We start from the raw sequence: 26,748 nt of genomic DNA, 5'->3' as shown, positions 1-26,748 counted from the left end.
AAAAAAAATTACTTTTAGTATTTAATTATATTATTGTTTTATGTTACTACATTAGTAAAAAAATATATAATTGACTTCCTACAAGATCATAAGCTTTCAAGCACAAGCCCTATGTAAACAATGTATCTGCCATTACTGTAACATAAAATGACTCGTACTGCCCATGGCTAGTGTGCGCAGATGTTGTTCCTCAGCGTGTTTGGCAGGGGAAATTACAGAGCCACTTTTTTGAAGGCAGTTTTAGTGCATCTAAAAATAAGACTATAAATAGGTGTATGTTTGTACAATGGAAAGAGACACAGAAGGGGATTGAGCGCTCTGAGCAAGGGGACCTGTCAGAGACTATCATCAGACAGTCCAGTAGTGTGTGTGATATTGCATTGTTCTTCATGTAATAGATATTTTGTTTGTTTTTGTAATGACATCTCTTTGTTGTTGTGGTAGTAGTGGTATGGTGCAGTGTTTAAGATCTCAGCTGATTGTAGATTGCAGGATCGAACCTCTTCGGAGACCAATGTGTCCTTGAGCATGAAAATTGATCTCAAGGTTTCTGAATGAGGAACTGAATTTGTATGCATGCATGTATGTTTTATTTATTTATTTATTTATTTATTTATTTATTTAGAGTTGTCTCTCTCTCTCTCTCTCTCTCTCTCTCTCTCTCTTTCTCTCTCTCTCTCTCTATATATATATATATATATATATATATATATATATATATAATTATTTTATTTATACTCTATTCAGATTTGTTCTATAAATTGTAAAATATGTGAAAATATTTACAATATGTATTTAGTTAGTTTTTATTTTTTTATATACGAATAATTCTTACAATATAAAATTATATACTGTATAATATTATAATGTATAAAAAATAAATATAAATAGAAGTTTAAAATAAACTGAATTCATAGCAGTTAAAATATGAAAAAATATATATATTTTTCAATTATATAATCACTTTAAATTATATATAATATAACATTTAAATAGTATCAATTATAACATAAATATATAGTATCTAGTATTTAATTTTCGAAATACCATTTTATCTTTCTATATTTCTCACCATATTTTTGGTGGTTTTATTTAGGTTTTCTAAAATATTTATATTTTAGGAAGGGGGTCAAAAAGCTGGTGTCAAAGTTTTGAAATTCCTGCGTTAGGCTACATCTTCCTTCCCTACTGTTTGGTTGAAGATGGAAATCAAATATATCCCAGCCCCTCATTCATGTTTTCCTCTTCCCACAGTACAGCTCCTCAGTGCTTTCTAATTAAAACAGCAACAGCTGGCCTGCCTCTGGATTCGCTTCACACGTCTTTAGCTATCCTAACAATAACGTGCCAGTCGAGGCGAGCTTGGAGGTTGGCACTTACCAGTCAAAATACATATCTGTGAATGTCCTTGAAGGGTTTCTTCCACCCACACAGTTTGTAAGTGAGTAAACGATGCTCAGAGCTTTGTAGCTCCTCAGCAGCCCTTTGAGAGAGAGATGAGAGTTAACAACTGTTATGATCTGTACAGATGCAGCAATGCAATATATAGCCTTGATTTGAGCCAGCAGATCGATTTGAAGGCATCAGCCGTGAAAGAAGGTGGTAAGGAGTGATGTGATCTCCTGAGGCTTTGATAAAAGACTGCTGTTCTGGAATCACACCACTGCAGACAGAGATGTTCTTCATTTAGAATAAGACTCCTTATGAAACCTTGGATTCTAAATAAGCAGTTTGTATTACACCGCTTTACAAGATTGCAGTTATGTTACTGGGAGAAAACTACATGACTACATGCAAGCAGTGGTTCCTAAACTTTTCAGTCTGCAGGTTGATGTTATTTTATATTATTATTTGATTATATCTTTGTAATGATAATTTTGGTGCGCGAGTTGCATATTTATCAAAACATTGTCTGAAGATACATGACAAATAAGGAAATTTATAATGAGAAATGTTCAAACATTACGAATCATATTGGTTGCAGGTGGTTTTACAGACTTAAAAAAATATATTTTCATTTTTTTAAGTCATATTTTTTATTATTTAATTGCTAATGCATATTTCCTCTTTTTTTGTGTATGATTTAGTACTACTGTTTAATGATAGGTAAAAATTGATAGCCTGAATGCACTGTAAGTCGCTTTGGATAAAAGCGTCTGCTAAATGCATAAATTTAATTTAATTTTAATTAAATTTAAATGTAATCTTTAGCAAATCTTAAAATGAAATTTCGTGATGCCTAAATTCTAGCATTAAAAAATCATTGATTTTATTTTAAAAAAAAAATTGTTGTTGTTGTTGATTTTGTTTTTTAGAAAGTTAACATTTCTTGATCATAAACCTTTTTGTGTTGTCATAATTGTTAATACACTTATTATTCACTTTATTATTCCGTAATTCAGTGCACTAGTGTATGCCTCACTTTCACATGTTTTGTCTAGCCTGTAATTTCCATGAACAAAATGGAAAAAGCTTTGTATTGCCTCTTTGTTTTAAGTCCCTTTGGATAAAAGTATCTGCTAAATGAAAAATGTTGATGAATAAATTAAGGTAGGCAACTGCTGATGTAGAGAATGAGCACACACAGTACTGGAACCACAGTAAAATCACATTTTAATAACCTTTTGGGGTCCATGCCATACAGAAGAGTATTTCTTGAACAAATAAGACTATAGGGAGACACTGTGCTATTGAGTTTCTGTGCTGCATTTGTGGTTGAATAAGGCCACGTTCCCTTCTCATTACTGTAGTTTATGCAAACCGTCTGGCATGCAAAGTCCTTGAGCTTCCGCCAGTATCTCTCTGCCACGTATTCCCCCTCTGTGAAGATGGAGGGCGACCCGTGATGAGGGTCTGGACAATGATGAATGGCCAGCATTAGCAAAGCGCTCTCTATTTTTCCCTCGTTTTCTCTGAATGATGCCCTGATGGGTCACCAGATGCCAGTTTGAGCACCTGGTCAGTCAGAGTTCATACCTACTCATTTCCTGGATCGGTCTATAATGTGTTTGTATCTGTGTGTGTGTAATTTATATACAAGTTAAGAAGTTTACAACATCCACCAGCAGAAACTAGATCGTAAAATCAGGGAAACCTCAACCCTTTGGTCTCTGCCAGTCGATTCTGCTTGCTGATAATAACTAGCCAGTGCTGCATGCGTGAGCTGCTACGTGATTCATAATCTAATCAAGATTGTCCTCAAACACCTCTCAATCTGAATAAAATCTTGGAGATGACCTTCACAGCCCTCAAGGAGACATTTCCCTTGTTTCTCCTTCAGTAGATGGTGCAACGGCCTCAAGGTCATTCAAATGTTAGGCAATATGTTAGGTTTGCTTTCACTTTAATCTGAGTGTTATGGAGCAACATACTGGATCAATAAAATGGCAGGTTTATCTGAATGCATAATGAAGCCTCTTAATTATCATGCTATCAAGGTTTCAGATGATAGTCGAACCTCTGACTGTATGTCAGCATAGATGCTAAGCTCAGTCAGTTTTAAAAGTGCTGTAGTATAAACCATAATTAGGATTTCTATGTGCATGTGCATGTATCACAGTGGATTTGAACCTAAAATCTTTCATACTCAGAACAGAAATGTAAACTATTGGTGATGATCGAGTGGTAATTGAACCACTGACCTCCAAAAACTCCTGGTGTGAGATGTAGGAAATAAGTCATTAAATATTAAATGTCTCAAGTTCAATTTGAACCCTTGAATATGTGTTCATCACAAAAGTAAAAGATTATATTATTAGTAATGCACCAAAAGGAAAATTCTAGTGTGAATTTATTCTTAAAGGCAGTGTAGGTGAATTGGTTAAAAAATAAATTATATGTTTGTTGAAAGTCGCTAAGTTAAGTGATGTAAATGTATTTCTATGTATTTGTTTTATCTGTAGACTATGGAAGCCCGTTTCCGCCACTGAATAAAAACTAAAACGAGGTAATTGCGACTTTTTATCTCACAATTCTGACTTTATAACATGCAATTGCAAATAAAGTCAAAACTGAGAGTTATAAACTCGCAGTTGTGAGATATAAAGTCAGAATTTCGAGATATGAACAGTCTTTTTTTTCACTGATTTGCGAGTTTTGGCCTGCAATTCTGACTTTATTTTTTCTCCCAGTTGTGAGTGCATATTTCACAATTCTGACTTTTTTTCTCAGAATTGCAAGTTATAAAGTCAGGAATGCGAGATACAGTATGAACTCTGAATTGCGAGTTTATAATCACAATTCTGAAAAAAAAAAGTCTGAATTATGAGAAAAAGTCGCAATTATTATTATTATTTTTATTTAGTGGCGGAAACAGGTTTCCATAGCGGACGATATATATTGGACAACCATAAAATGTTTGTCCAATCATATTCCTTAGTCCAAGTTGCTACAATATGCTGTCCTGCCTGTTCTCTTTGTTCTGACAGGAGGTACAACACTCTCACTTCATCCATCTGCCAAAGTTTAATGCTACTCCTACAGTCCTAAAGCTTTTAATTCGGCCTCTCGCATGGTAGTAGCGCTCTCTCAATGAGCCCCCAATGAGCTACTACGCAGGAAAAAGCAAACGGGTAGGGGTGTAACGATACGCGTATTCGTATTGAACCGTTCGGTACGACGCTTTCGGTTCGGTACGCGGTACGCATTATGTATACCGAACGGTTCGTTGGAGTAATTAATTATATTTGAAAAAAAAAAAAAAAAGAGAGAGAGATAGAAATATAATGATATGCGTTCAACAAGGTAGCCCAATAACCCAAACAACGTAACAGGCAACGCCCCTGACACTCCCGAAGAAGAAAAAAACACCATCTTATATGTTTATGTTAGGCTACTCAGCAGGCGCTCGCTCACTCAGTACGCGCTGAAGGCTCGTTGCAAAATAGTCAATGCGTTTAACAGACTAGAAATGAGAAGATCCTCCAATAACCAACAGGTCTGGTGTTTGGGTGCACTTTGGATTCCCTTTAAGCTATAATGGTGATGGCAAGAGAGTGGTGGATAAAAAAACAACGGTATGTCGCATCTGCAACATGACAGGGTACACCAGCGGGATTACAAAAAAAAAAAAAAAAAAAAAAAAACACCAGCGGGAATATCTGGGATATATGCGTCAGTACTATCTGGGAAAAGACGAAAAAAAGGAGAAACATGCACGCAGCAAACTATCCCTGCAGCATTTAGACACCGGTATTATAGCTTACAGGGAATCCAAAGTGCACCCACACCAGACCTGTTGGTTATTTTAGGATCTTATATTTCTGGTCTGTTAAATGCATTAGACATTTTGCAACAAGCCTTCAGCGCGTGCTGAGTGAGCGAGCGCCTTAGGGGCCGTTCACATATCGCTCCTAAAAACGCGTGGAAAACGCTAAGCACGTCTTTCTCCTCCTTTCCAAAGCGCTCGGGCAGAAGCGCTCATGAGGCGTCTGTCTTTGCTAAGCAACAATGACGTGCTCTCTCCATGAGACGCGGAAATTTCAGCGAAGGATAAATGGATTTGCAGCTCTAAAAATCGCTTGCAGTAGCTCTGCTACTAAATTTATTTCAAAATTGCAATCCATATACAACTATGATCAGCTGTTCCTTCATCTTGGCTGAGCTCTCAACGTTGTTACGGGAAAGGATGAAGCTGATTGGTTGGTTCTTGTCACATGACCCGCGGTGCGCTTGCGGCATTCTGAAAAGTTGAGATGTTTTTACATTTTGCTGTATCTAAAACGTATCGAACCGAACCGAACCGAACCGTGACATCAGTGTATCGTATCGAACCGAACCGTGAATTTTGTGAACCGTTACACCCCTACAAACGGGGATGAGCTTTCATGATTCAAAAGGTCACAGACATGCGACAGCTGTGGTTTTAATCAAAATGACTACTGAAACTTGCACTTTAAAGAGCCACGGTAAGTGTCACATGGGATTATTGAAGTTTGGAAAACATTTAAAAGGGTAGGAAAAAGTTGTTAAAAGTATATAACATCTTCACCGACCATCTGATTAAGATTATCAAATGTTCCCGATGCTTGAGAGTCCAGTCAGTCCCGGCTCAGCCCCCATTTCAATCACAGCCATATAATACAGACTTCTGAGAGATGCGAGACTTTCACTTTTGTCCCCTTTGCAGGAAGCGCCTCAGGATGAACCATGCCTAGTTTTGATTTGAGCTTGTTAGGTCAACTAAGGGCTGATTTGTTGAGATTAATATGCCACGGTTTAAAACGTTTATGGCGATTAAAGGCTGCAGGCTCTGCTCTGTCTTTCTCTCAGCCGTTTATCGGCGGGTGGCCATGAATCGATTACGTGAGCTCTGTTAGTCTCGATGTAATATCACATGAGCCGTGAGCTGTAAAAGATTCAATTCCTTTCTCCACTCAACCTGGAAAATCTCTAACACCCCAAATGCATCGGTTTTTCATTCTTGTCAGAGAAAAAATTTAATTAGTCTACTCAAACCTCGGCAATCAAAAGGGCTCTAGAAATTCCTGTCTATGTAAAGCTTGTGGACATTTTTGACTTGTTAGTTATTTCTAAGTAATATAGGTCACGTGGTAAAGTTTCAGGAGTGTTAACCGCATTTAAATACGGGAGGGAATCATTTTGTATGTGAATGGAGCAGAACTCACTCTCGAAACTATGATGATTCACACCATGGTATCTTGCATGTTTGGTATACTCAATTTAATATTACAATGACCAAAGACTCGTTATGTTCAGCTATTTTTCCTAAAGCACCTTCGACAAAAATGTCATGTTTTGTTTATGTTTGGAAGGCTGCTTTCTCAGAGCGCACTTTTGAAGGGTTGCCATGTCCACTCATTATAACCAACACTTATTAAGCATCTTTGGGATTGATAATTGGGCTCGGCTCATAAACTGATCCAGTTTATGTAGTTAATGAAGTAGGTCACTCTGTTTTAGTATGTGGTTTATTTCCAAGATAGCACAGTTGGATTTTAGTTTATTATGGGCTTGATTTATTAGATTTTTTTTTCTTTCTATTATGATCTTGCAACAGTTATGAGTCGAAAACACACCCCTTTGATTCATTTCACCACACATACAGAAAAGACAACTAAACATCTCGTTTTTCAGTTCGGTTCCATACACACAGTGTAGAATTCATTTACATTCGGTTGTCACTACCTGCGTTTTTAGAGAGTCAATTCGTTTGTAGAATGCAGTTGTCACTTGCTTAAATTACTGAACTGTGTATGAAAATTAAATTAAAATTAAAATTATGCATATAGCAGATGCTTTCAAGCTATCATTTTTCACCTACCATGTGTTCCCGGGGAATCGAACTCACAACCTTGTGCTTGCTTGCTTGCTAACGCAATGCTCTACCAGTTGAGCTACAGGAACACTATATGTATGTACAGAATTGAATTAAGTTCTAAAAGGTAAATTGACCTTTTCGTGAATTTAGTTGCATTGTGTACCTGGCCATAGACATGGCGAGTTATTTTATGGCATTCAAAATGACCCTACGTTGGGCGCCACATTTGGCGGCCACTGCATGCATTAAGTTAGATTTGGATTGGTCTTAAGTTAGAAAGAGCTAGATAGGGTCACTTAATGTGTAATTTCAAGCCATGCTAGGCTTAGTTCCCGAATGACATACCAAGGACGTTCTCAAAATTAGAGAAGCTTTGCTCACTGAGCCTTGGGGCTTTTCAGATTGTGTGTCAATACGGTTTACTGACGTATAGACATTCGTGCAAACAATACCTTTATCTTTGTCCTCTAGGAAAGTAATTGCTTTTGTTTCCAGTCATATTCCCTGTCAGACATGTCCTTTCTTCTGGTTTGTGTTTAGAGGTGATCAGGCAGAGGTATGCGGATCTGCCAGGAGAGCTGTTGATCGTGGAACTGGAGAAAGATCGGAATGGCTTGGGCCTCAGTCTGGCCGGGAACAGGGATCGCTCCTGCATGAGCATCTTCGTGGTGGGGATCACCGTCGGAGGACCGGCCAGCCGAGACGGGCGCATCAAAGTGGGCGACGAACTGTTGGAGGTGAAACGCGCAAACACACTGTCAAGTGATTGAGTGGTGGGGGTCGATTTGTTGAGGTGGGGCTTGGAGAAGGTGAACATCTTCAACTTTTAGAACAGTATTTATTTAAATAAAAAATAAAAAAATCACATTAAATTATTTGTTTATTAGCGAAATTATAATTGATACGCATTGGTTAATTAATCAGTAGCCAATAATAATATTAATGTAATTATTAATGTTATATTTTAAAGTATAATAATTATTAATTACGGTTTTATGATATTATTTTTTATTAATGATGTGACTTACATATTCTTACTTTTAATTGTCATTTATTTGATCAGTCTATCATATATCTATCTATATGTTTTTACACTGGAAAGAAGTTACTTGTGTATATATAAAATATAGGCTGCTCATTATTTATTTAATTATATATATTTAATATCATATATAATTAATATTAGTCAGTGACTTATATTGCTCAATTAATATAAATTATTAATAATAGTACAAAATATGTATTAAAACAGTGTTCCTGGCCTTTTTTACAAAGTGACTCTTACATAGCTCCCAGTGAGGAATTGTGGGTCAGTTCTCAGGATTTAGGATTTAGTTCTCTCGCTTTAATTTTGTCTTTCTCTAGGTAATAGCCTTTTCCTCTTGAGCCCCTTGTAATCCAAAGGAAGAAATGGTTGTTTCCATCAAATTCATTCTCATTCTAGTCTAATGCTGAATGAAGCATGGTGCTCAAGGGTCGTCTGGGTCAGTCTCATACAGGCAACATCTCTTTGAGTCTCGAGGGACGTGGTGGTCAGGCTGTCTGTTTAGGATGTGGATCAGCGGGTTCCTCCATCTCTGTCTTTATCTGTTTGTATCTGTTCCTGAGCTATAAATGTGCAAACGAGAGAGTAGGGTTTTGCCTCAGATGGCCGGATGAATTTCAAATGAAGCCACCTGCCCTCAGTTTCACTATCTCTGTCTGTGTTTTATCGCTTTCCCTGCCTTCCTCTTCTACTCGCTTTATCTCTCCAAGTGTTTCTCTAACTCTTTCAACCCCACAGGCTCACCATAAGACATAATTCATTGCGAGGTGAAACACTGATAACGCCAGGTCACGTTCATGTTTTTATACATGGACTATTTTAATGTTTTTATTAATGACTTTGAATTGAATTGGCCAAGCCCCACAGGAAGTTGAGTTTGGATTTTTAATTTTAACTGAATTTCCGTATAAATATAGAACTTTGTGACAAAATGTGAATATTTAAAAAATATAATATAAAAAAAAAATATATATATATGTATATATGTATATGTGTATATATATATGTGTATATATATATGTGTATATATATATATATATATATATATATATATATATATATATATATATATATTAAAAAAGCTAATCCACAAATTAATATTTAATCAGTTGATTATATAATTTTTAAACATTTTGGTGGATGTATTTGAACCATAGAATAAAAAAGATAATTTAAATATAATTAGTAATTATTTTTATTATTAATTATATTACTATTAATGTTTATTTATGACAAATTCATTTAAATACAATTTTGTACAGGTAATTAATAATATAGTCTAATATTTCTGGAAATAACACAGTGTGTATATATATTATGTTTATGGGTAATTCATGCTTAATGAAAAAAAATAAAAATACTTATAAAAAAAAAAAAAACTCAGCTGGTCCTCCATATTGCCTCATCCCACAATAAATTCCCTGATCTTTTCCCTTCTAAGTGGCACATTGGTTTCCACGTTCATTTCCTCCTCAGAATTGCCTATCGATTTAGTAATTTGGTCGACACGTACGAATGCCGTATTTCTGTGTGGAGTTTGGGGCCAGTGAAGCCGTGCTCACTGACCTCTGTCTAATATCCATCTCCATTAGGCGTGAACACACTGCAGCATTAGTCACCATCCACTAGTGCTCCTGCTTAATGATTCTGTCTCAGGTGATTGGAGACTAAAGTCAAACTGTCTCAAATACCTGTTCGCAAACTCAGATCTGGCTATTCGTAAAAGGTTCAGCAGAGCAATCTCTAACCAAAAAAAAGTGCCATGAAATTATCACAGGTTTTGGATGTGGTTCTCTGTGTTCAAATGTTGTTGTCCATGTTATTTGTCAGATCAGACACACAGAGTTTTCCAAACTTATGATTTTGGATGAAATTTATATGAATATATGTGGGAAAATTAACATTTTAGGTTTCTCAAGTTTCTCAGTTTTACCTTTTTAAATTATCTTTTTTTTTTTTTTTTTTTTTTTTTATTTATTTTATTTATTTGTTTTTATGTCCATATCCACCACGTTTATTGATTTTATCTTTTTTGTTTTGAGGTTTGGTTTAGTTTAGTTTTTGTTGTTGTTGTTTTGCCATTTTACCTTTCGTATTCCCTTGTTTTTCTTTTTTTGTTTTGTTGCCATTTCCCCCAAGTTTCTCATTTTACTACTGTAAGTTTTGTTTTTTGTTTTTGTTTCTCAGTTTCGCCTTTTGAAATCACACGGTTTATTTTTTATTTTTTGTTTATTTGACAAAAAAATCTTTTTTATCTTTTTTTTATATTTTGTTTTTTTTTTGTTTGTTGCCAATTCATCCAAGTTTTTAAATTTTACCTTCTAAAATTTTCACTTTCTTTGTTTGTATTTTTGTTACCATTTTCCCCCAACTTTCTCAGTTTCACCTTTTAAATTTCCACACATTTAATTAGTTTTTTTGTTGTCATTTTTGCCAAGTTTCTAAGTTGTAACCTTTTTTTTGGCCATTTAAATTGATCATAAAATGTTCTAATACTACAGTGTTTATCACTTGACAGTTTTCTTTGACAAGTCTTGTTTTTTGTCTTGTGCTGACAGAATTTTCTGTGCTTCCATCAGATAAACAACCAGGTGCTGTACGGCAGGAGCCACCAGAATGCATCGGCCATAATAAAAAGCGCCACTTCAAAGGTCAAACTTGTCCTGGTCAGGTAAGAGACCCTCAGAGACAACCCTCAGCCTGCTGTCATCTGCTCATTACTAAGAAATGACTCTCATTTCAGCTTTATCAAGAATTCTTTAGCTTATTAAAAATAATGAGATCATACATTTATTATAATGTGTTAGTGTATTCCTCCAGAGTTTTGAAATGTGTGATTAATTGCACCAAATTCAAAAATAATATCGTTATTAATTATTGATTCATTTACAGCTCTAATATTTATAACAAGCTCGAAATGTTGTGAATTATTGTCACTGTCTTCAGCTTGAATCAGCATGTTCGCAGAAACTGCCGTTCTTTCCTCTTTGCGATTACGCAAGCCAAGCAATCTCACTTGCCCAGATACAAATGAATTGCATTTTTTTTCTCCAGTCCAAACTCCTTGATCAAGCTGAAAACCCAAGGCACCGTGGCTAATTAGGATCATAAAGCAGGCTTTTTAAGGAGGCAGTGGCAGTCTGTGTAGGATTATAAGCAATCTGAGTCAGTGCTAGCACTTTCGTTAAACATTTCCATCTGAAGTGAACATGCTTTAAGAGAAAACCATTTCTCTGGGTCCAAATGTAAATGCAGTTATGTCTGTATACTGGTTGTTAACAAATATGTAATTTTATATATATATATATATATATATATATATATATATATATATATATATATATATATATATATATATAAATTAATTTGAATCTTTCAGTTTTCATGAGCAGTATCACATGAGTAGCAGTGTACTATCTCTGCATATCAGACAAAAAAGTATTCAAAAATACTGTTTACTCAGAATTCCATAGGAAATGAATATGGGTCATTTCGACCCCATTATACCTTCTTGGGTTAGTGATGCAAAAAATAGTTTTTTTTCTGGTCATATAACAAAGAAATATTAATGATAGTGGGGGAAAAACTGTTTTGGAGTTAACATTTCCTTCCATCAAGATATAGTGTGTGATATGTGTGTAATAAACTGGAACTGTTGTCACCTATAAAACATTTTTTGAAAGAATTAGAGGATTGTTGCAGTGCAATACATGGTTATAAAACAGCACAGCCAATAAGTTAGTCATAAACGAACACTTACTCTGTCATTGTACGTGTAATCATAGATTTATCTGTTTCTGTTCATATCTTGTGTTTTATTAGTCTATTTGTTAGCTTGATCTTTATTTGACTGGTTGTTTTGTCTGGTTTCACTGATAACGGCTGTGTAAAGACACCAGTATCTCCTTGCTGTCTGCAGATAATTATCAAAAGTCCAAGAAATATGACAGGCAGCTCAGATTACGTCTATCAAAACACATTAACATGCTACTGAATGGGAACAGAACCGTGTCCACCTGTTGTTACAACTAAGATGTGTGCTAACGTAAGGATAAAGAGCTTGAGGAGGATGGTGATCAAAATGAGGAGTTTACTGGATAACGAAGGAGATTACAGACGATATACACAACACATTAACGTCATAACTTCACAATACTACATCAGGTTAACATTCAAATAACAGCATTAACAAATACAGCATTATACAAATACAATCACGGAAGAGGAAGAACTGAACAGAACGGGTATTTGAGCACACAGGAGGTAATGAGGGAACTGGAGACAGGTGGGAATCAATCAATTAACAAAACAAGAACAGGAAGCCCAAATAAGGAAACAGAGTTTATAAACGTAACACCTGTGCCACGAATGGCAAAATAGTGGCCAGTTTCCAAGTTGTCTAGCGAGGGGATTTCATAGCTGGACAAAATCAATACTAGTTAGTTCTGATTTGGTGTTTTTGATCTTCATTCAGAAGGGGTTATTTGGAAACAAGCTGTGGATTGACCGTTTCTGCGTCGACCTTACCTTGAAAAATAAAAAACACATAACCTGTAAGGAGCGATATTACTGGTAAACCCTAAGATCTTGAAAAAGAGGCTCTGAGGATTCATGGCGCAACATCTCAATTTATCTGGCCCATCATTCCTTATCGATCTGAGCGGAGAAAACTGCCAAGAGCCGTGTGGGAACATGAGAAGTAGAGAGAGAGTGGCACCAATTTTGGCGTCGTTGAAAGGATGCGATTCATTTTTCTCAGTTAAGCCTTGTGCGAACATTGCCATTGATTTATAAAGTATTAAAACCTACTGTGGAAATCAACGGCTGTCGTCAACTTACCCTCATTCTTTAAAATACCTTTTTTGTGGCCAACAGAAAGAGGTTTGAACGAAGAGAGGTTGATTAATAGATGACTGAATTTTATTTTTTGGGTGAACTGTACCTTTAAGATGTTTTGCTGGTGAAAAAAAAAACACCATCATGATTCTGTGTGAATGTTTTTGTTTGTTTTGTGGAAAATTGACATGCTTTATACATTTGTGCTATTGCATCGAATTTCCTGTAAACAGACCTTAACATTAGATCTTTTTGTCTGTTGATAGGAATGAAGATGCTATCAATCAAATGGCTGTCGCTCCTTTTCCTTCCCAGGCTTCCTCATTCTACTCCAGTGAGGTAGGGTACATTATGAATAGCCACATTTGATTTTGTGTTGGTTTCAGTGTTTTTGTCCTAACTACCAGCCAACGAGTACAATTATGAACACCATGAAAACTGATTGGGTCCAATACATACTTTACTTAACATGAATGTTACATATATTATGCATTTTTTTGGGGGGGGGGGGGGGGGGGGTTAATAATTAAAAAAGAAAATAAAAAATTTAATTTAACTGAATATTGAAAAACAGAGATAATATATTTAATATATTAATGTTAAATTGTTGAGTAATTATATTATTGCATATATTAGATTAATCTGCAATTATTTATTTATTTTTTTATTGAATAAATTGCCTGTTTTGTCCTAAAAACTCAAGTGACCACCAAAATCATGCTCCACATAACACACACATTAAATACGTGCAGAATTTTCACTTTTAGGACACAATAGTGTAAAAATATTTAAAAATCTATTTTAATTCAATTAACAAATGTATAAATTGTTATTTAAAAACATTAAGGGCCCTATAATACACCCAGCACAATGTGACGCAAGGCGCAGCGCAAGTGTGTTGGCTAGTTTCAGTCCGGCGCCGTTCACATTTTCTCGACCAGTGCCAAGTCGTTTAATTAGCAAATGCATTTGCGTTCATTTTTGCGCCCATGGGCGTGCTGGTCTAAAAAAGAGGTGTGTTGAGGCGCATTGCTGGCGCATTGCTATTTTAAGGAACTGAAAATAGACTGCGCCATAGACCAACTCAAACCTGGTCTAAAGTCTTGCGCAAGGTTTTTTCTTTGTTTATTAATTATATATGTATGTACTGAGTGGGGCACGGCCGAGAGCCCGGTCTCGAGTCCCGCGGAGGAGATCAGAAGGATACAAAAACGGAGCAACGACAGTGAAGGACAAGAGAGGACCAGGCCTGGGTTTTATTTTGTGTTTTATTTTTGTTTGTGCACGGCAGTCGTCATGGCACGAGCGCAACTGGCTCTTAAAGGGATTGGAATATGAGACTCTGATTGGTTTATTGCATGTTTCGCCCAAAAAACACCCATTACTCATTAATAGAATAGGGTCAACACGTTTAGAACATGCGCCCCAGTGTGCAAACCGTTTTCCCGTTGCTAAAATAGCAAAAGTGGATTTGGACATGCCCTGAGTGCATCTGAACCGTGCGCTTTACACTTTGCGTTTAGATCGTTAAAATAGGGCCCTAAATGTTATATTTTAAAATAAATTATATTAAATGTAATAATTATTATATTATAGTAATATTTATATGATAATATATCATGTATTTATCCTTCATTTATTTATTTGTTTACTTAATCATTGAAATAATTGATTGCGTAAATTGCTTGTTAGTAGAGATTAGAGATTACGCCTCTTCATGCACTGCTGAAATGTAGAATTGGAAGAGTTGAACTGTTGTTTCTGATGCTTCAGAATACGGCAGCAGCTCCGGCTCCGGCTCCGGCTCCGGCTCCGGCTCCGGCTCCGGCTCCGGCTCTGGCTCTGGCTCCGGCAGAGAAGCCACAGCCGCCCCAGAGCCTCCCTCTGAGCAGAAGCTCACCCGAGCCGCCACTAATCAAGGTGAGTCCTCGCCAAATCAACACCCTTTAGCTTGTATGACGGGTCAGCCGCCATGAATTGCTAATTTGTATTAACTTTGGTTGATTTTTTTAACTTACATTTTGTATAGAACTAATTATACAAATACTTATAATTATATGTAAATTTCATGTAGAGTCCAAAGCATTTATTTAGTAAGATTTATTTTAGTCTGCCATGCTTGTAAGCCTGACTTTTCGACAGATATGATGCAAGAATGCAGCAACCAATGCCATTGTGATGAAAACAATAATGACTCTTGACTCAACGTTTTACGAGTCCGTCCCATCTCCCCTCGCTTTCATCCCCTCTTTGTCAGCCTGAGCTCAGACCAGCTGTTTCTGCCCTAAATGTGGATTTGTTTCGGTAAACAAACAGTTGAAAACGCCTCGGGGGCGCTTGACTCTAAACAGCAGCGCATTGTCATCGGCTGCCTCTAGCTTAACTCTGTCCTAGATGGAGGCAGCGAATGCAGTTTTGACCTAGTTGAGGCTCAGCTGGGAGTATCTAGGCCTTGTGCTTTATTTTACCTGTTTGTCTGACTCCTCATACAGGATCAACCCAGCTTGGTGCCGATTGTGAGCTCCACGCAGACAGATCAGGTGCACAAGACCTTCAGAGATGCAGAGTCAACCTTAAAGGTGAGGTGCACAAGTGATTTATTCTATCGCTAGTAATGTATTTCCATATTTGCCTCTTTACTCATGAATCAAAAAGTGTCCTGAATATTAGTCAGTTTTATGATTACGTCATTAATTTTTGGTTGTGTAGCCTCATATTCTGAGCGACAGAACTAATTAAAGTCTATTAATCATCTCAGAAGCTGAAACCTTCAGAGAAAATATTGGAGTCTCCAAGTGAACAGTCACCCAAGCCTCTTGTGGAGCAGGTGTGTTTGTTCATTAAAGTGTAAAACAAAACTCAGTTTGCAACACATTTAACTTCCTTAGTCATCATTAATGCATTCATTTTTGAGTTCCTCTTGACTTGAGTTGCATGCAAATTGGATGAGATATTTGGATGAGATCTAAATAGCTGCCAAAACACGGATGCTCTGCCTAGACAAAACATGGCAGTCATTAGTAAACAGTCTCACCTCTGTGTCTGTCTGTGTTCCTGCGGACTCGTCCTTCTCCTGGATTATCCCCAGATCACCAGTCTTCCCAAAATCCAGAGGAATTCCACCACACCCTCAGCAGGTTCTGTGGAGGTCACGTCCCCCGGATCATCCGTGCCAGAGTCCGGCACCAGCCCTGACTTCGAGTACTGCAGCAAAGGTGCAACACACTCAGTGCCGTGAATTGTGTTGAAAGCACTTTACATTGTTACTCTAATCGTCGTGTTTATGGACTTTTTTTTCTCGCTGCAATCTGTAGGTTTGTTTTGTTTGGTTTTTTTTTGCTCTACAATCTGTTTCACCTAAATGCATGTTTAAACGAGACTGAAATGAAAACAACACAGGCCTGGCGTGTGGATTTGCCTCTGCCTCTTTGAACACTGACAGTTTTAGTTTATAAAAACACCGAACATGAAGGACTTTATCTCTCTCTGTGTGTGTTTCAGACCCTGCTACATGTCCCATAGTTCCAGGACAAGAGACGGTTATTGAGATTTCTAAAGGCCGGTCTGGACTGGGTCTCAGTATAGTTGGTGGCAAAGATACCCAGCTGGTATGATACAAGATGTAAATGTGTGTGTGTGTGTGTGTGTGTATACGCGCTTTTTTGTTATATTTTTTTGTTGTTTGTTTTTCATATTATTTTTCTGTATTGTTTTTTTATTTATTTGTCTTTTTGTTTTGTTTTTTCTGTTTTGGGTTTTATCTTTTGTATTTGTTTTAATATTGCTATATTTTGGGGGGAGTTGTATTTTCTCTATTTTATTCATTATTTTTTGCTTTTTTTTTGTCTTTTCATTTGTTTTCCGTTTTTTGCTATTTTTCTGCTTTATTTGTTTTTTGTCTGTTCGTTTTGTCCTGTGTATTTGCAGTTTTTTCTGTTTAGTTTTAGTTTTTTGTTTTTGTTTTTTTGTTTTTGTTTTTTTTTCTTTTGTTTTTGTGTTTAGTTTTAGTTTTTTCTTTTTGTTTTTTCTTTTGTTTTTGTTTAGTTTTAGTTTTTTCGTTTTCTTTTTTCTTCTGTTTTTGTGTTTAGTTTTGTCTTTTAGATTTGTTTGCCAAGACTTAACCACTGAAAACAAATCATTAATAAATAAATGACCTCTGTTTTCAGTTTGTTAGCAAACAGGCTGAAATCACGTACAGCACCTTTGATTGAAACGCATGCATCAAAAGATCGTTTTAATTTGAGTTTTGGTCAATAACACATTTATTGTTGTTGATTGATTATTTTTCACGAGATTTGGTAGCGTACACACCCAGGATGCTTTCTTATGTTCAAAAAAAGCTAGATAAAAGGACAGGGTTCATTCTTTCCAGTGGGCCGCAGGGCTGAATCAGAACAGGCAGGTCACAGCGGGAGCTTTTTGTCTGCCCTGACTTTCTCTGCTGGGCTGCAGAGACAAACATCGCCTCAGGTTTTTATCAGTGTACTGCCACCTTGCCATCATAATTCTGCAACACCACGGCTCTATGGGCTAGTTTAGCTGTTAAAGGCTTCCATGAGTCAACAAAACCAACCCTTGGGCTCCACAGGTTTTCAGAAGAAAAAAGTGTCTGTGTGTTTTTATATAAAAGGATCTTAAAGGTGACAGGGAGCAGATATTGCACACCCTCATGTTGCTCCAAATCACTACAACTTACTTTCTTCTGTTGAACACAAAAATAGATATTTGATTGTTCTTTTCCATTCTGTTACAAAAAATAGTGGCTAAAGCTTTCAGGCTTCAATAAAGTATGCAAATAAAGTATCAAAAAAGTGATCTGTATGACACATGCACTATATTAATCTTGCTATACATCAGCTTTTTGCGAGAAACAGACTGACCATTTTTATCATCAAAGTTATTATTCAGTGATAATCTTATACTCCAGTGAGCTCTTAACCGAATCGAGAACCTGATCAGTTCATTTCATAAACACATCATTCAGTTTTTGTGAACTGGGAGATTTATTAAAAAGATCTGACTCAAAAGAATGATTGATTCAAAAAATAGAAAATGGCAAGATTTTTAGTGCATAATGAGCAATGTTGATATTAACTAAAATTGAACCTTTTAAAAAGTTTTCAGTAATTAAAATAGAGCTGACATAAAATAAAATATAAATACTACATAAAAAACTTTTTAGAGAATGTTGCCTTTGAAACTGTATAAAATATAAGTCAAAGTAATAAAGCACAAAAAATTACTGAAGTGTTAAAATGACTAAAAATAAAATTTAAAAATAAATATTGTTAAAATTAGAAAACAGAAATGTATAAAAAACAATGACAAGCACTGACAAAATTGACTAAAATATTAAATATTTTTCAATTATTATTAATAATTCAAAAGTACTATTATAGTATGTAAATAATTCTACTTAATTTACTATAACTTTTAACTTTTTTTTTCTTTGGTAGGACTTTTAAAATCTGGCTAAAGAGTCACTTTTGTGTTACTTTTGTCTCATTTATAAAGCTTTGAATCTTTTATTTCAAGTTTCATTGTCTTCTTTTCTGTTTCACATGAATTTGAAACGACCTATGGTGAGTAAATGGTGACAAAATGAACATTTTTAGGTGAGCTATGCTTTAAGAAAGATGTGATCGCAATTTGTAGTTCATTTATTTTTTGCCATGTTCCTCCTGTTCACACCCATTTCTCATCTTTTCAGGATGCTATAGTGATTCATGAAGTGTACGAGGAGGGGGCGGCGGCGCGGGACGGTCGACTCTGGGCCGGAGATCAGATTCTTGAGGTTTGTTTGATTTGTGTGTGTGTGAGAGAGAGAGAGAGAGAGTGTGTGTTGCAAGGTTATAGAGCGGGATGCCTTAAGCAAAATGGAAATTTGATGTTGGTTTGAGGCTCACAATTATTGTAAATAATAGGAATAGAGAAATTCTGACTCTGAGCGTTTACAATCATTAGATCTAAGCAGTGCTTCTCTGTTTTTGATTTAGATGATAGCTCCATCTTCTGGACATAGAGTAGCGTGAGCATTAGCTGTATTCATATTATGAATTCGTTTTATTTTTAGATTTTCTTTTTTAGTATTTTGTGTCATTTATAATTATTATTATCATATTATTCTATTTGTGGTTATTTTTTTAATAGTAATTCTGTATAGGTTTAATTTAGCATAATGGTTTTGTCTGTTAATGTGTCTGGTAACTGGGTCCTCTGGCGCCCCCTGCAGGTGAATGGTGTGGATCTGCGCAGTGTGGCTCACGAAGACGCAATAGCTGCTCTACGGCAAACACCGGCCAAAGTACGGTTGACAGTTTTGCGTGATGAGGCGCAATACAGGGACGAGGAGAACCTCGACATGTTCCGCATTGAACTTCAGAAGAGAACCGGACGCGGGCTGGGTCTGAGCATTGTTGGGAAGAGGTCAGTGAAAATTTGTCTTTCTTAGGAGGAGAAGAGAGCAAAAAATTTTTTTAAAAAATACAATAATATTTTTAAAATATGCACAATACAATAATAAGCATTTAAAGAATATTTTTTAAAAAGCACAATACAAGATCATTTTAAAATAGTATCTTAATAAAATGCACATTACAGTAAATATTAATAAAATGCAGTATAGTAATTTAGAAAAAATTTAATGAACTGCACAGTACAATAATAATTAAATGTGCAATATAGTATTTTTTAAATAAATAAAACAATGCATAAAACTATAATTGTTTTAAAATACTATAAAATTCACAGTATAATATTTTTAAATAATGTATTTATTCTTACATTTAAATGTATTTAGCAGACACTTTTATTCAAAGCAACTTAAGTTTTAAAAGTGCACAGTACAGTTAGATATCCAAAGGGACTTATCAATAAAATGCACAGTACAATAATCATTTTGAAATAAAATGATAGAACGAAATGCACCAAACACTCATTTAAAAAAAGATCAAATGTACAATACAATAGCAATCATTAAAAAAACACACAAAAAACAATAAAAACTAAAATAATATTATACTAATTTTGAAATTAAATAATAATAAATTCTGCTCAATACTATCATAATTTTTAAATAAAACCATAAAATAAAATTCACAATATAATAATCATTTAAAAAAAAAAACATGCATTATTGAAGAATAAAAAAATACATAAAAATGAACTACACAATAAAATAGTTGTTTTGGTTGTACACAAAAATGACGTGTGTTTCCTACATTTCCTCTCTCTTCAGGAATGGTAAAGGTGTGTTTATCTCCGATGTGGTGAAGGGCGGAGCGGCAGATCTGGATGGCAGACTGATGCAGGGCGACCAGATCCTGTCTGTGGATGGAGAGGACATGAGACAGGCCTCACAGGAGACCGTCGCCGCCATTCTCAAGGTGAGCTCCACCTGAATCCTAAAACTCAAGCCCAGTTTACAACACGTCCCAAAACTGGGATACAAGAGCGGATTGATTTGCAGTGACAGTTGCGGGATGCTGCCACTAGGTGTCGCTGTTTGATTGAGTATTTAGTGGCTTTGGTATTTATAAACATAAAATTTCGTATTTCTTGTTTAAATGTGTTGTTTTGTCTACAATCACAGTCATGAATTCAAAAAGATTTTATCAGAAATATTCCACAAAGTTTATTCCTATGAAAAATAGCGAATAGAGGTGTTACGTAGGACCGCATATTTTATTTCAAGTGACAAAAACACTGAATTTCATGGTCTACCCTGACCAATATATATTAAATATTATGCAAATTAAAAAAGGGCTATTATTGATAGAAATATGTCAGCATGAAGGTTGTAATTTATCATTTAAACAATGCCATCAGATCAGTTTATTGAATGTTTGCTAAGCATAGATATCTGCATATCAGCAATTATCATAAGTGTGCACAAAATTGATAATAAACAATATCCAGCCCAACCCTTCTGTAAGTTTTAAGACGTTAAAATTCAAGTAGCATCCAACACTTTGACAAGGCCCTTTGACATGTTTCACATTAGCTTTTCCAGACACTTGCTGTTACAGCATTACCTCCATGATTATTTTTCTCCTTAAATTAATAACTTATTGAATTGAGTAATAACATTGTGTTACAGATGTTATTACAAAAAGCTCATATATTTATACGTTATACAGTCGTGGCCAAAAATATCAGTCCCCTGTGATATCATATGTATATATGTGTTTATATATGCATATAAATGTAATATACTATTATATATTATACATATTACAATACACATTATATAGTGCAAATGAATTGAAAATTGTCAATTCATGGCGCTCTCTGCAGCTTTTTGGGGGTCATGTGAAAAAGGTCTTAATGATAATGTTCTGAACAGCGCGAAAAGAGGCTTCAGTGTTGTGCCAGTTGGTGGAATTGTGGGAAATGAATTGAATGAGGTTGCATTGAGCCCGTATTGTTTGGCTGTACCCTCCCTGTGGAGTTCAGCTCAATGGGGTTGGCTCTCTGGACGAGAGCGAGGATGTGTTATAGCATCAGGTCTTTGCATGAGTGTAAAGCTTCTCGAAAGTATGTGAAAGTGTATTTGAGAGGAAGTGAGTAAGAAGACACAGTCCACAGTGCCAAACCTGTGTGTGCGTCAACGTGTGCTGTGATCCTGCAGTGCGCCAGGGGCAAGGTGCTGTTGGAGCTGGGCCGACTGAAGGCTGCCTCCTGGATCTCTTCCAGACGCACCTCCCAGGGAAGTCAGGTGTGTAGCCTGTGCCCCGCACCTCATTGGGCTTCCCTGCCACGTCTTTAAAACTCGAAGTCCAGCATGCTGAGCTCTAACCCAATCAATAGTGCATGTTAGGGGACGGGCAAACCAGCGGCGTACTGCTGTGGGCATCTGTGTGTGCTACTCATCCATATTGCAAGAGAAAACAAAGGGAGTGTGTGTGTTTACTTGTCCGTATGTACTCATTTGTCACTAACTGAGACGTATGCATGTGTGATGGCATGGGTATGTTGTATATATGTGTAGGATAGCACCTTCAGCTAACTCTTTCTACTTTAGATGAGCCACTTGAGCGGCAACAGCAGCACCCCAACCCCCACGGCCCCTGCTGTGGCCCCGCCCCCTTCTCAAACCCTCAACAATAACAGCCAAAACATCACCGAGCCCAACAGCATAAGCACAGGTACTTCTCGCACCAGATCAGCACTTATGTAGCAGGAAACGGCCATAAAACAGACTTAAAACAACACATTTCTTATCTGTCGACAGCTAGCGGCAATGTTTAGAAAGCGCAAACAGTGTGCTTATGATTGTTGTTTTGAATGCAAATTGTTTATTTAAGTTTGAATAAAGTTGCGGTCACATTTGCTGTTGTTCGTCAAATTTTCTCGCCCGAAATCTAGACGTTTCATTAGGAATTCACACTATTGGGAATTCCGTGTTCAGGGTGAAATATTTCCCAAAGCAGAATTGGCGAAACGCGAATTTGCCATGTTGACCATCAGCAACCTTGTTAGCTGTCCTTGAAGGGAAACTCCACCCCAAAATAAAAATGTTGTTATTGATCACTTACCCTCATGTCGTTCCAAACCCATAAAAGCTTAGTTCGTCAAACGAAATGCTGGTGACTGACTTTTTATCCCTTCAGGGACAGAGCCAGGCGTTCGCACAGTGGAGATCATACGGGTAAGACCATTTGCCTCCGAAACACCTCAGTGGTTTGACGATCATGCTGAGTAGTTACAGTTTTATTGCACCCTTGTCTCACTCTTTTAGGGTCCCACCGATGCTTTGGGTGTGAGTATAGCGGGTGGTAAGGGCAGTCCGCTGGGCGACATCCCCATTTTCATCGCCATGATCCAGGCCAACGGTGTGGCTGCCAGGACACATCGCCTCAAAGTACAGCATCCTTGGCTTTACAGTTCCTTCCTTTTGCTAATTTTCCTCTTCTGGCCTGTGTAAATCAAGCAGAGAGTTATTGATTAAGCATCATACAGTGGTTTGGGTGTGAAGGGCATTGCTGGGGATTGGGTTTGTATCAGTTTGAATGAATTTCAAGCAATTTTTCTTTTAATGTACCTCTCTTAGGTAGGTGACAGGATTGTGAGCATCAACTCTCAGTCTCTGGATGGCTTGACTCATGGGGATGTCGTAAATATGCTGAAGAATTCTTATGGCACCATCGTCCTCCAGGTACACGTTTAACTCAATAACGCTCTTTGTTCATTAAATTCACCTGTTTTCGGATGTTTACTATTTGCAGCAGCATAGTTCATGATGTAGCAACCAATTTCTGGATAAAGGCCTTTTAACACCAAGGACGGTTACTGTAATGATAAATATTTCTAAGATAAACTATATCAATAGCGGTTCAAAGAAACAATATTGTTGTAATTATTTAAGTTACCATTAAAGTTATCTTTATAGTTGTCGTTCTTGATGTTAAACGTGCCTTAAGAATCTTTGGGCCAAAACATACTTTCGCAAGTACACAAATAAAAACATGGCTGTTCTGACAAAAGCATGGTCCGTTGTTTGTACATAAAGTGCATTCTTGCAATATTATTGTGTAACTTATTTTAATTTACTTGCTCGGCAAGATTTTCTTCAAATTATTGTTTTGACGTGACAGCAATTGTCCTCATAGAGAAAGCTTACTGTAGCTACAGTGCCCCCTTGTGTTATGTTTTAAATTCTTCGCAACATAGTAATGTGAAACCTAGCTTTATAAGCTAGACGTGTCTGCGTTTACGTGCTGGCGTAGAGTACTTTGCTTCTTCTTCTTCTGCTAAACAGTTTTGGATGAACTAGTTTAACGAAGTAGCAAGGCTGCGAAGAATGCAACCTACAATACAAATTAGCTACAGCGTTCTCACTCGCTGGCTAGCTATTGAGGAAACTCACAGGTAATGCGATTTGAAGACAGTGTGCTTGTTAACAGGACCACACCAGATCACCAGGGGGGTTTCGGTGTGGTGCACGAAACCCCCCATGGTTACTCCGAAAGTTTTTTTTTTTTTTTAGGAATCGTTTGGTGGGTTTCTTCTTAATCGCAAGAAATTTCACGTAACCCACTGCTAGTTTGATATTGCACCCTAAGTTTGAATGTGGAGTTTTTATATGTTAGCATTTATTGGTAGATATCAGAAACGAAGGTTACCATATTAAGTATACTATGGTACATTTTTGTAAGTGGTGTTTTTGCATGTAGCTGCGGTTTCAATGATGTGTGTATACACGCTTGTATTGTGTGCTGTTATTGCTATGCAGAGCCGGCATGTGTGTATATGTTTTGTACGGTTATCAGTGTGTGTTAGCGGAGACGGTGTATCGAAGGACAGTGTGCTGTGTATATGTGTGAGCGCGTGTTTGTTTGGACTCATGGTGGTGTGTGTGTGTGAGTGGTTGGTGCTGTGTCACTGGGCTGTTATCAGCTGTGTGCAGCTGTGCGGCAGTTGCACACGGGTTGCCAGATAATCCCAGTCCTTTATGCAAATGTGCCGTTATCTGCGCTGTTCCAGGAGGAATGCACAGGGCTTTTAAACAGGGGAGCCCAGCCTGCAAAGCCCTGATTACAGCAGCTCAGAGAGCAATTATTGTTTAGCTCTCTCTCTCTCTCTCTCTCTCTCTCTCTCTCTTTCCCTTATTCAATCCCTCTTCACTCGTTTGAGAGAGAGCTTACTTTCTTTCTCTGTCTCTCTCTCACTTTCTGGCTGCTATGTGTTTAATTGTACATATGTAATGCCATATGCTCTTACTCATGTCACAGAAATCAGATAATTTGATATTGTTTTTTCATTCTGCCTGTGATGATGTGCTTTTATTTTTTTAAGTTTAGCTAACTATTGTTATTTTTTGTTTTGTTTTTAATTACTAAAAACAGTTACTCTTCTTTTTACATTTTTATTGGTCTGTTTTTCTTAACTACTTTCTTTTTTCTCATTCTTTTTTAAATCTTCTTTTTATCAGTCTTTATTTCTATTTATTTATTTATTTATATATTACTTTTTCTTTTTATCAGTGTTCCTCTATTTATATTCTATTCTCACTTTCTTTTTTTTTTGCTCTTTTTTTCTCTTTTATCAGTCTCTTTCTTTCCGTCTTTCAGTAGGTGTAGGTAAAGATAGTGAGTGTTATGACTTGGAAGTGTTTCACTGTTGTTGTTGACTCATTCATTAATTAGCTTTTGTTTATTGTGTAATTCACTTTTAATTGCCTTGCTGTTAATTAAATATGCAAATTAATATGCCACTGCCCTCATAGCCAGCCCAGAGTTTAGTGGAAGAGGAAAGTTTAAATGAAACATGACAGACAAAGGCATTTTTGATTCTGGTGAGGTTTGATGAACAGCGGCTGAGCGATTGGTCACCAAGAAGAACATTAAAGGATTGTTAGGATGCATTTCAGTGCCAAACACACACACACACAAAACACAGCAGTTTACTGTTATCTACAGGCATACAGTTCTTTTTTTTACAACATACATCTAAATAGGAAAATAACACTCTTTCAAGACTTAATCTTTCAAGTTTAATGTTTGACGGTGTCCGTCTGTGATTGACAGGTGGTTGCTGACACCAACATCAGTGCTATAGCCAATCAGGTGGAGAGTCTGTCCAGTAGCTCCGCCCCAAGCACCAATCCAGAGGTCCGGCCGGTGGAACCAGAGTGAGTGACATCACTGTGGCAACAAAACTGTTTGAGTGTCCTGTTTGACCTTAAACATTCCGCTACAGTATTCTCAGGAGATCATATGTGATTTTGTTCTGTGTGTGTGTGTGTGTGTGTGTGATATTGACAGGACGCCCAAGCCAAAGACCATCACTCTGGAGAAGGGCTCAGACGGGCTGGGCTTCAGCATCGTGGGTGGCTTTGGGAGTCCACATGGAGATCTTCCTATCTACGTCAAAACCGTGTTCAGCAAGGTAATTCCTGTAGGATCACATTTGCAGATTCAATTAAACTAATCACACTTTGGCTGCATTTACACTGGCACAACAAAATCCGATTTTTGCTCATATTTGACACCGATCGGAATTTGTTGCGCACGTGTAAACAAAAAAAATCCACACAAGATTGGGGTTTTACGGCCTATAAACTGAGCCACTTCCAAATGTGGTTTTAAATCAGATACATATCTGATATCTGGACAAACACAACACACATATATGAAGGCTGTTTTAAAATATTACATAAAATAACAGTAAATAGCACAAGCATAACACTGATATGTAGTTACTCTTAAATTAATGTAACTTTTTTTATAACAGGCTGTTAAAATCAAAACATTTCAGCCACTTATTTATTATTTGCTTACATGTTCAGAACCCTGAATATAACACCTGTATAATATGAAAAGGTGGATGTGTAAAACAGTAATGTATATTTCTAGCATGTTGCTGCGCGCAGACTGTACGGCTCTGTTCGTGCCCTGGCCCCCAGGTGGCAGCATAGAGCTCTGTTTCACAGGAACACAACCAGCAATAAGACTCTGGTCAAGCACTTCATATTCAGCAAGAAACAACACATGATTTGTATTTATGTGATAGGTTTCTTCTGATGACTCTTCCAGCCCCACTGGCAATCCAAGAATTCCAATAAATATTGTTCAAAGAAAATATTTGA

At 36.6% G+C, this 26,748-nt stretch overlaps 1 protein-coding gene across 9 annotated transcripts in view; it reads left to right on the top strand.

Moving 5' to 3' along the window:
- Positions 1-26,748, top strand: part of LOC127942583 (inaD-like protein) — a 91,577-nt gene that overhangs the window by 62,273 nt on the left and 2,556 nt on the right. For 6 of the 9 annotated variants that reach the window (XM_052538398.1, XM_052538402.1, XM_052538399.1 and 3 more), the window contains 18 exons: positions 7,820-8,016; positions 10,904-10,995; positions 13,427-13,499; positions 14,934-15,080; positions 15,653-15,739; positions 15,919-15,987; positions 16,249-16,375; positions 16,662-16,768; positions 18,871-18,954; positions 19,393-19,586; positions 20,398-20,545; positions 21,790-21,876; positions 22,183-22,306; positions 22,772-22,809; positions 22,900-23,022; positions 23,212-23,316; positions 25,688-25,791; positions 25,925-26,048. In XM_052538398.1, the coding sequence (XP_052394358.1) occupies positions 7,820-8,016; positions 10,904-10,995; positions 13,427-13,499; positions 14,934-15,080; positions 15,653-15,739; positions 15,919-15,987; positions 16,249-16,375; positions 16,662-16,768; positions 18,871-18,954; positions 19,393-19,586; positions 20,398-20,545; positions 21,790-21,876; positions 22,183-22,306; positions 22,772-22,809; positions 22,900-23,022; positions 23,212-23,316; positions 25,688-25,791; positions 25,925-26,048 (2,030 nt within the window). The remainder of the gene's footprint in view (positions 1-7,819; positions 8,017-10,903; positions 10,996-13,426; positions 13,500-14,933; positions 15,081-15,652; positions 15,740-15,918; positions 15,988-16,248; positions 16,376-16,661; positions 16,769-18,870; positions 18,955-19,392; positions 19,587-20,397; positions 20,546-21,789; positions 21,877-22,182; positions 22,307-22,771; positions 22,810-22,899; positions 23,023-23,211; positions 23,317-25,687; positions 25,792-25,924; positions 26,049-26,748) is intronic. The other 3 variants (XM_052538403.1, XM_052538401.1, XM_052538400.1) reach the window with 1 other exon arrangement.

This window comes from Carassius gibelio, chromosome A22, assembly GCF_023724105.1.
Source record: "Carassius gibelio isolate Cgi1373 ecotype wild population from Czech Republic chromosome A22, carGib1.2-hapl.c, whole genome shotgun sequence".
NCBI lineage: Eukaryota > Metazoa > Chordata > Actinopteri > Cypriniformes > Cyprinidae > Carassius > Carassius gibelio.
This window is presented reverse-complemented; position numbering and strand designations above follow the sequence as displayed.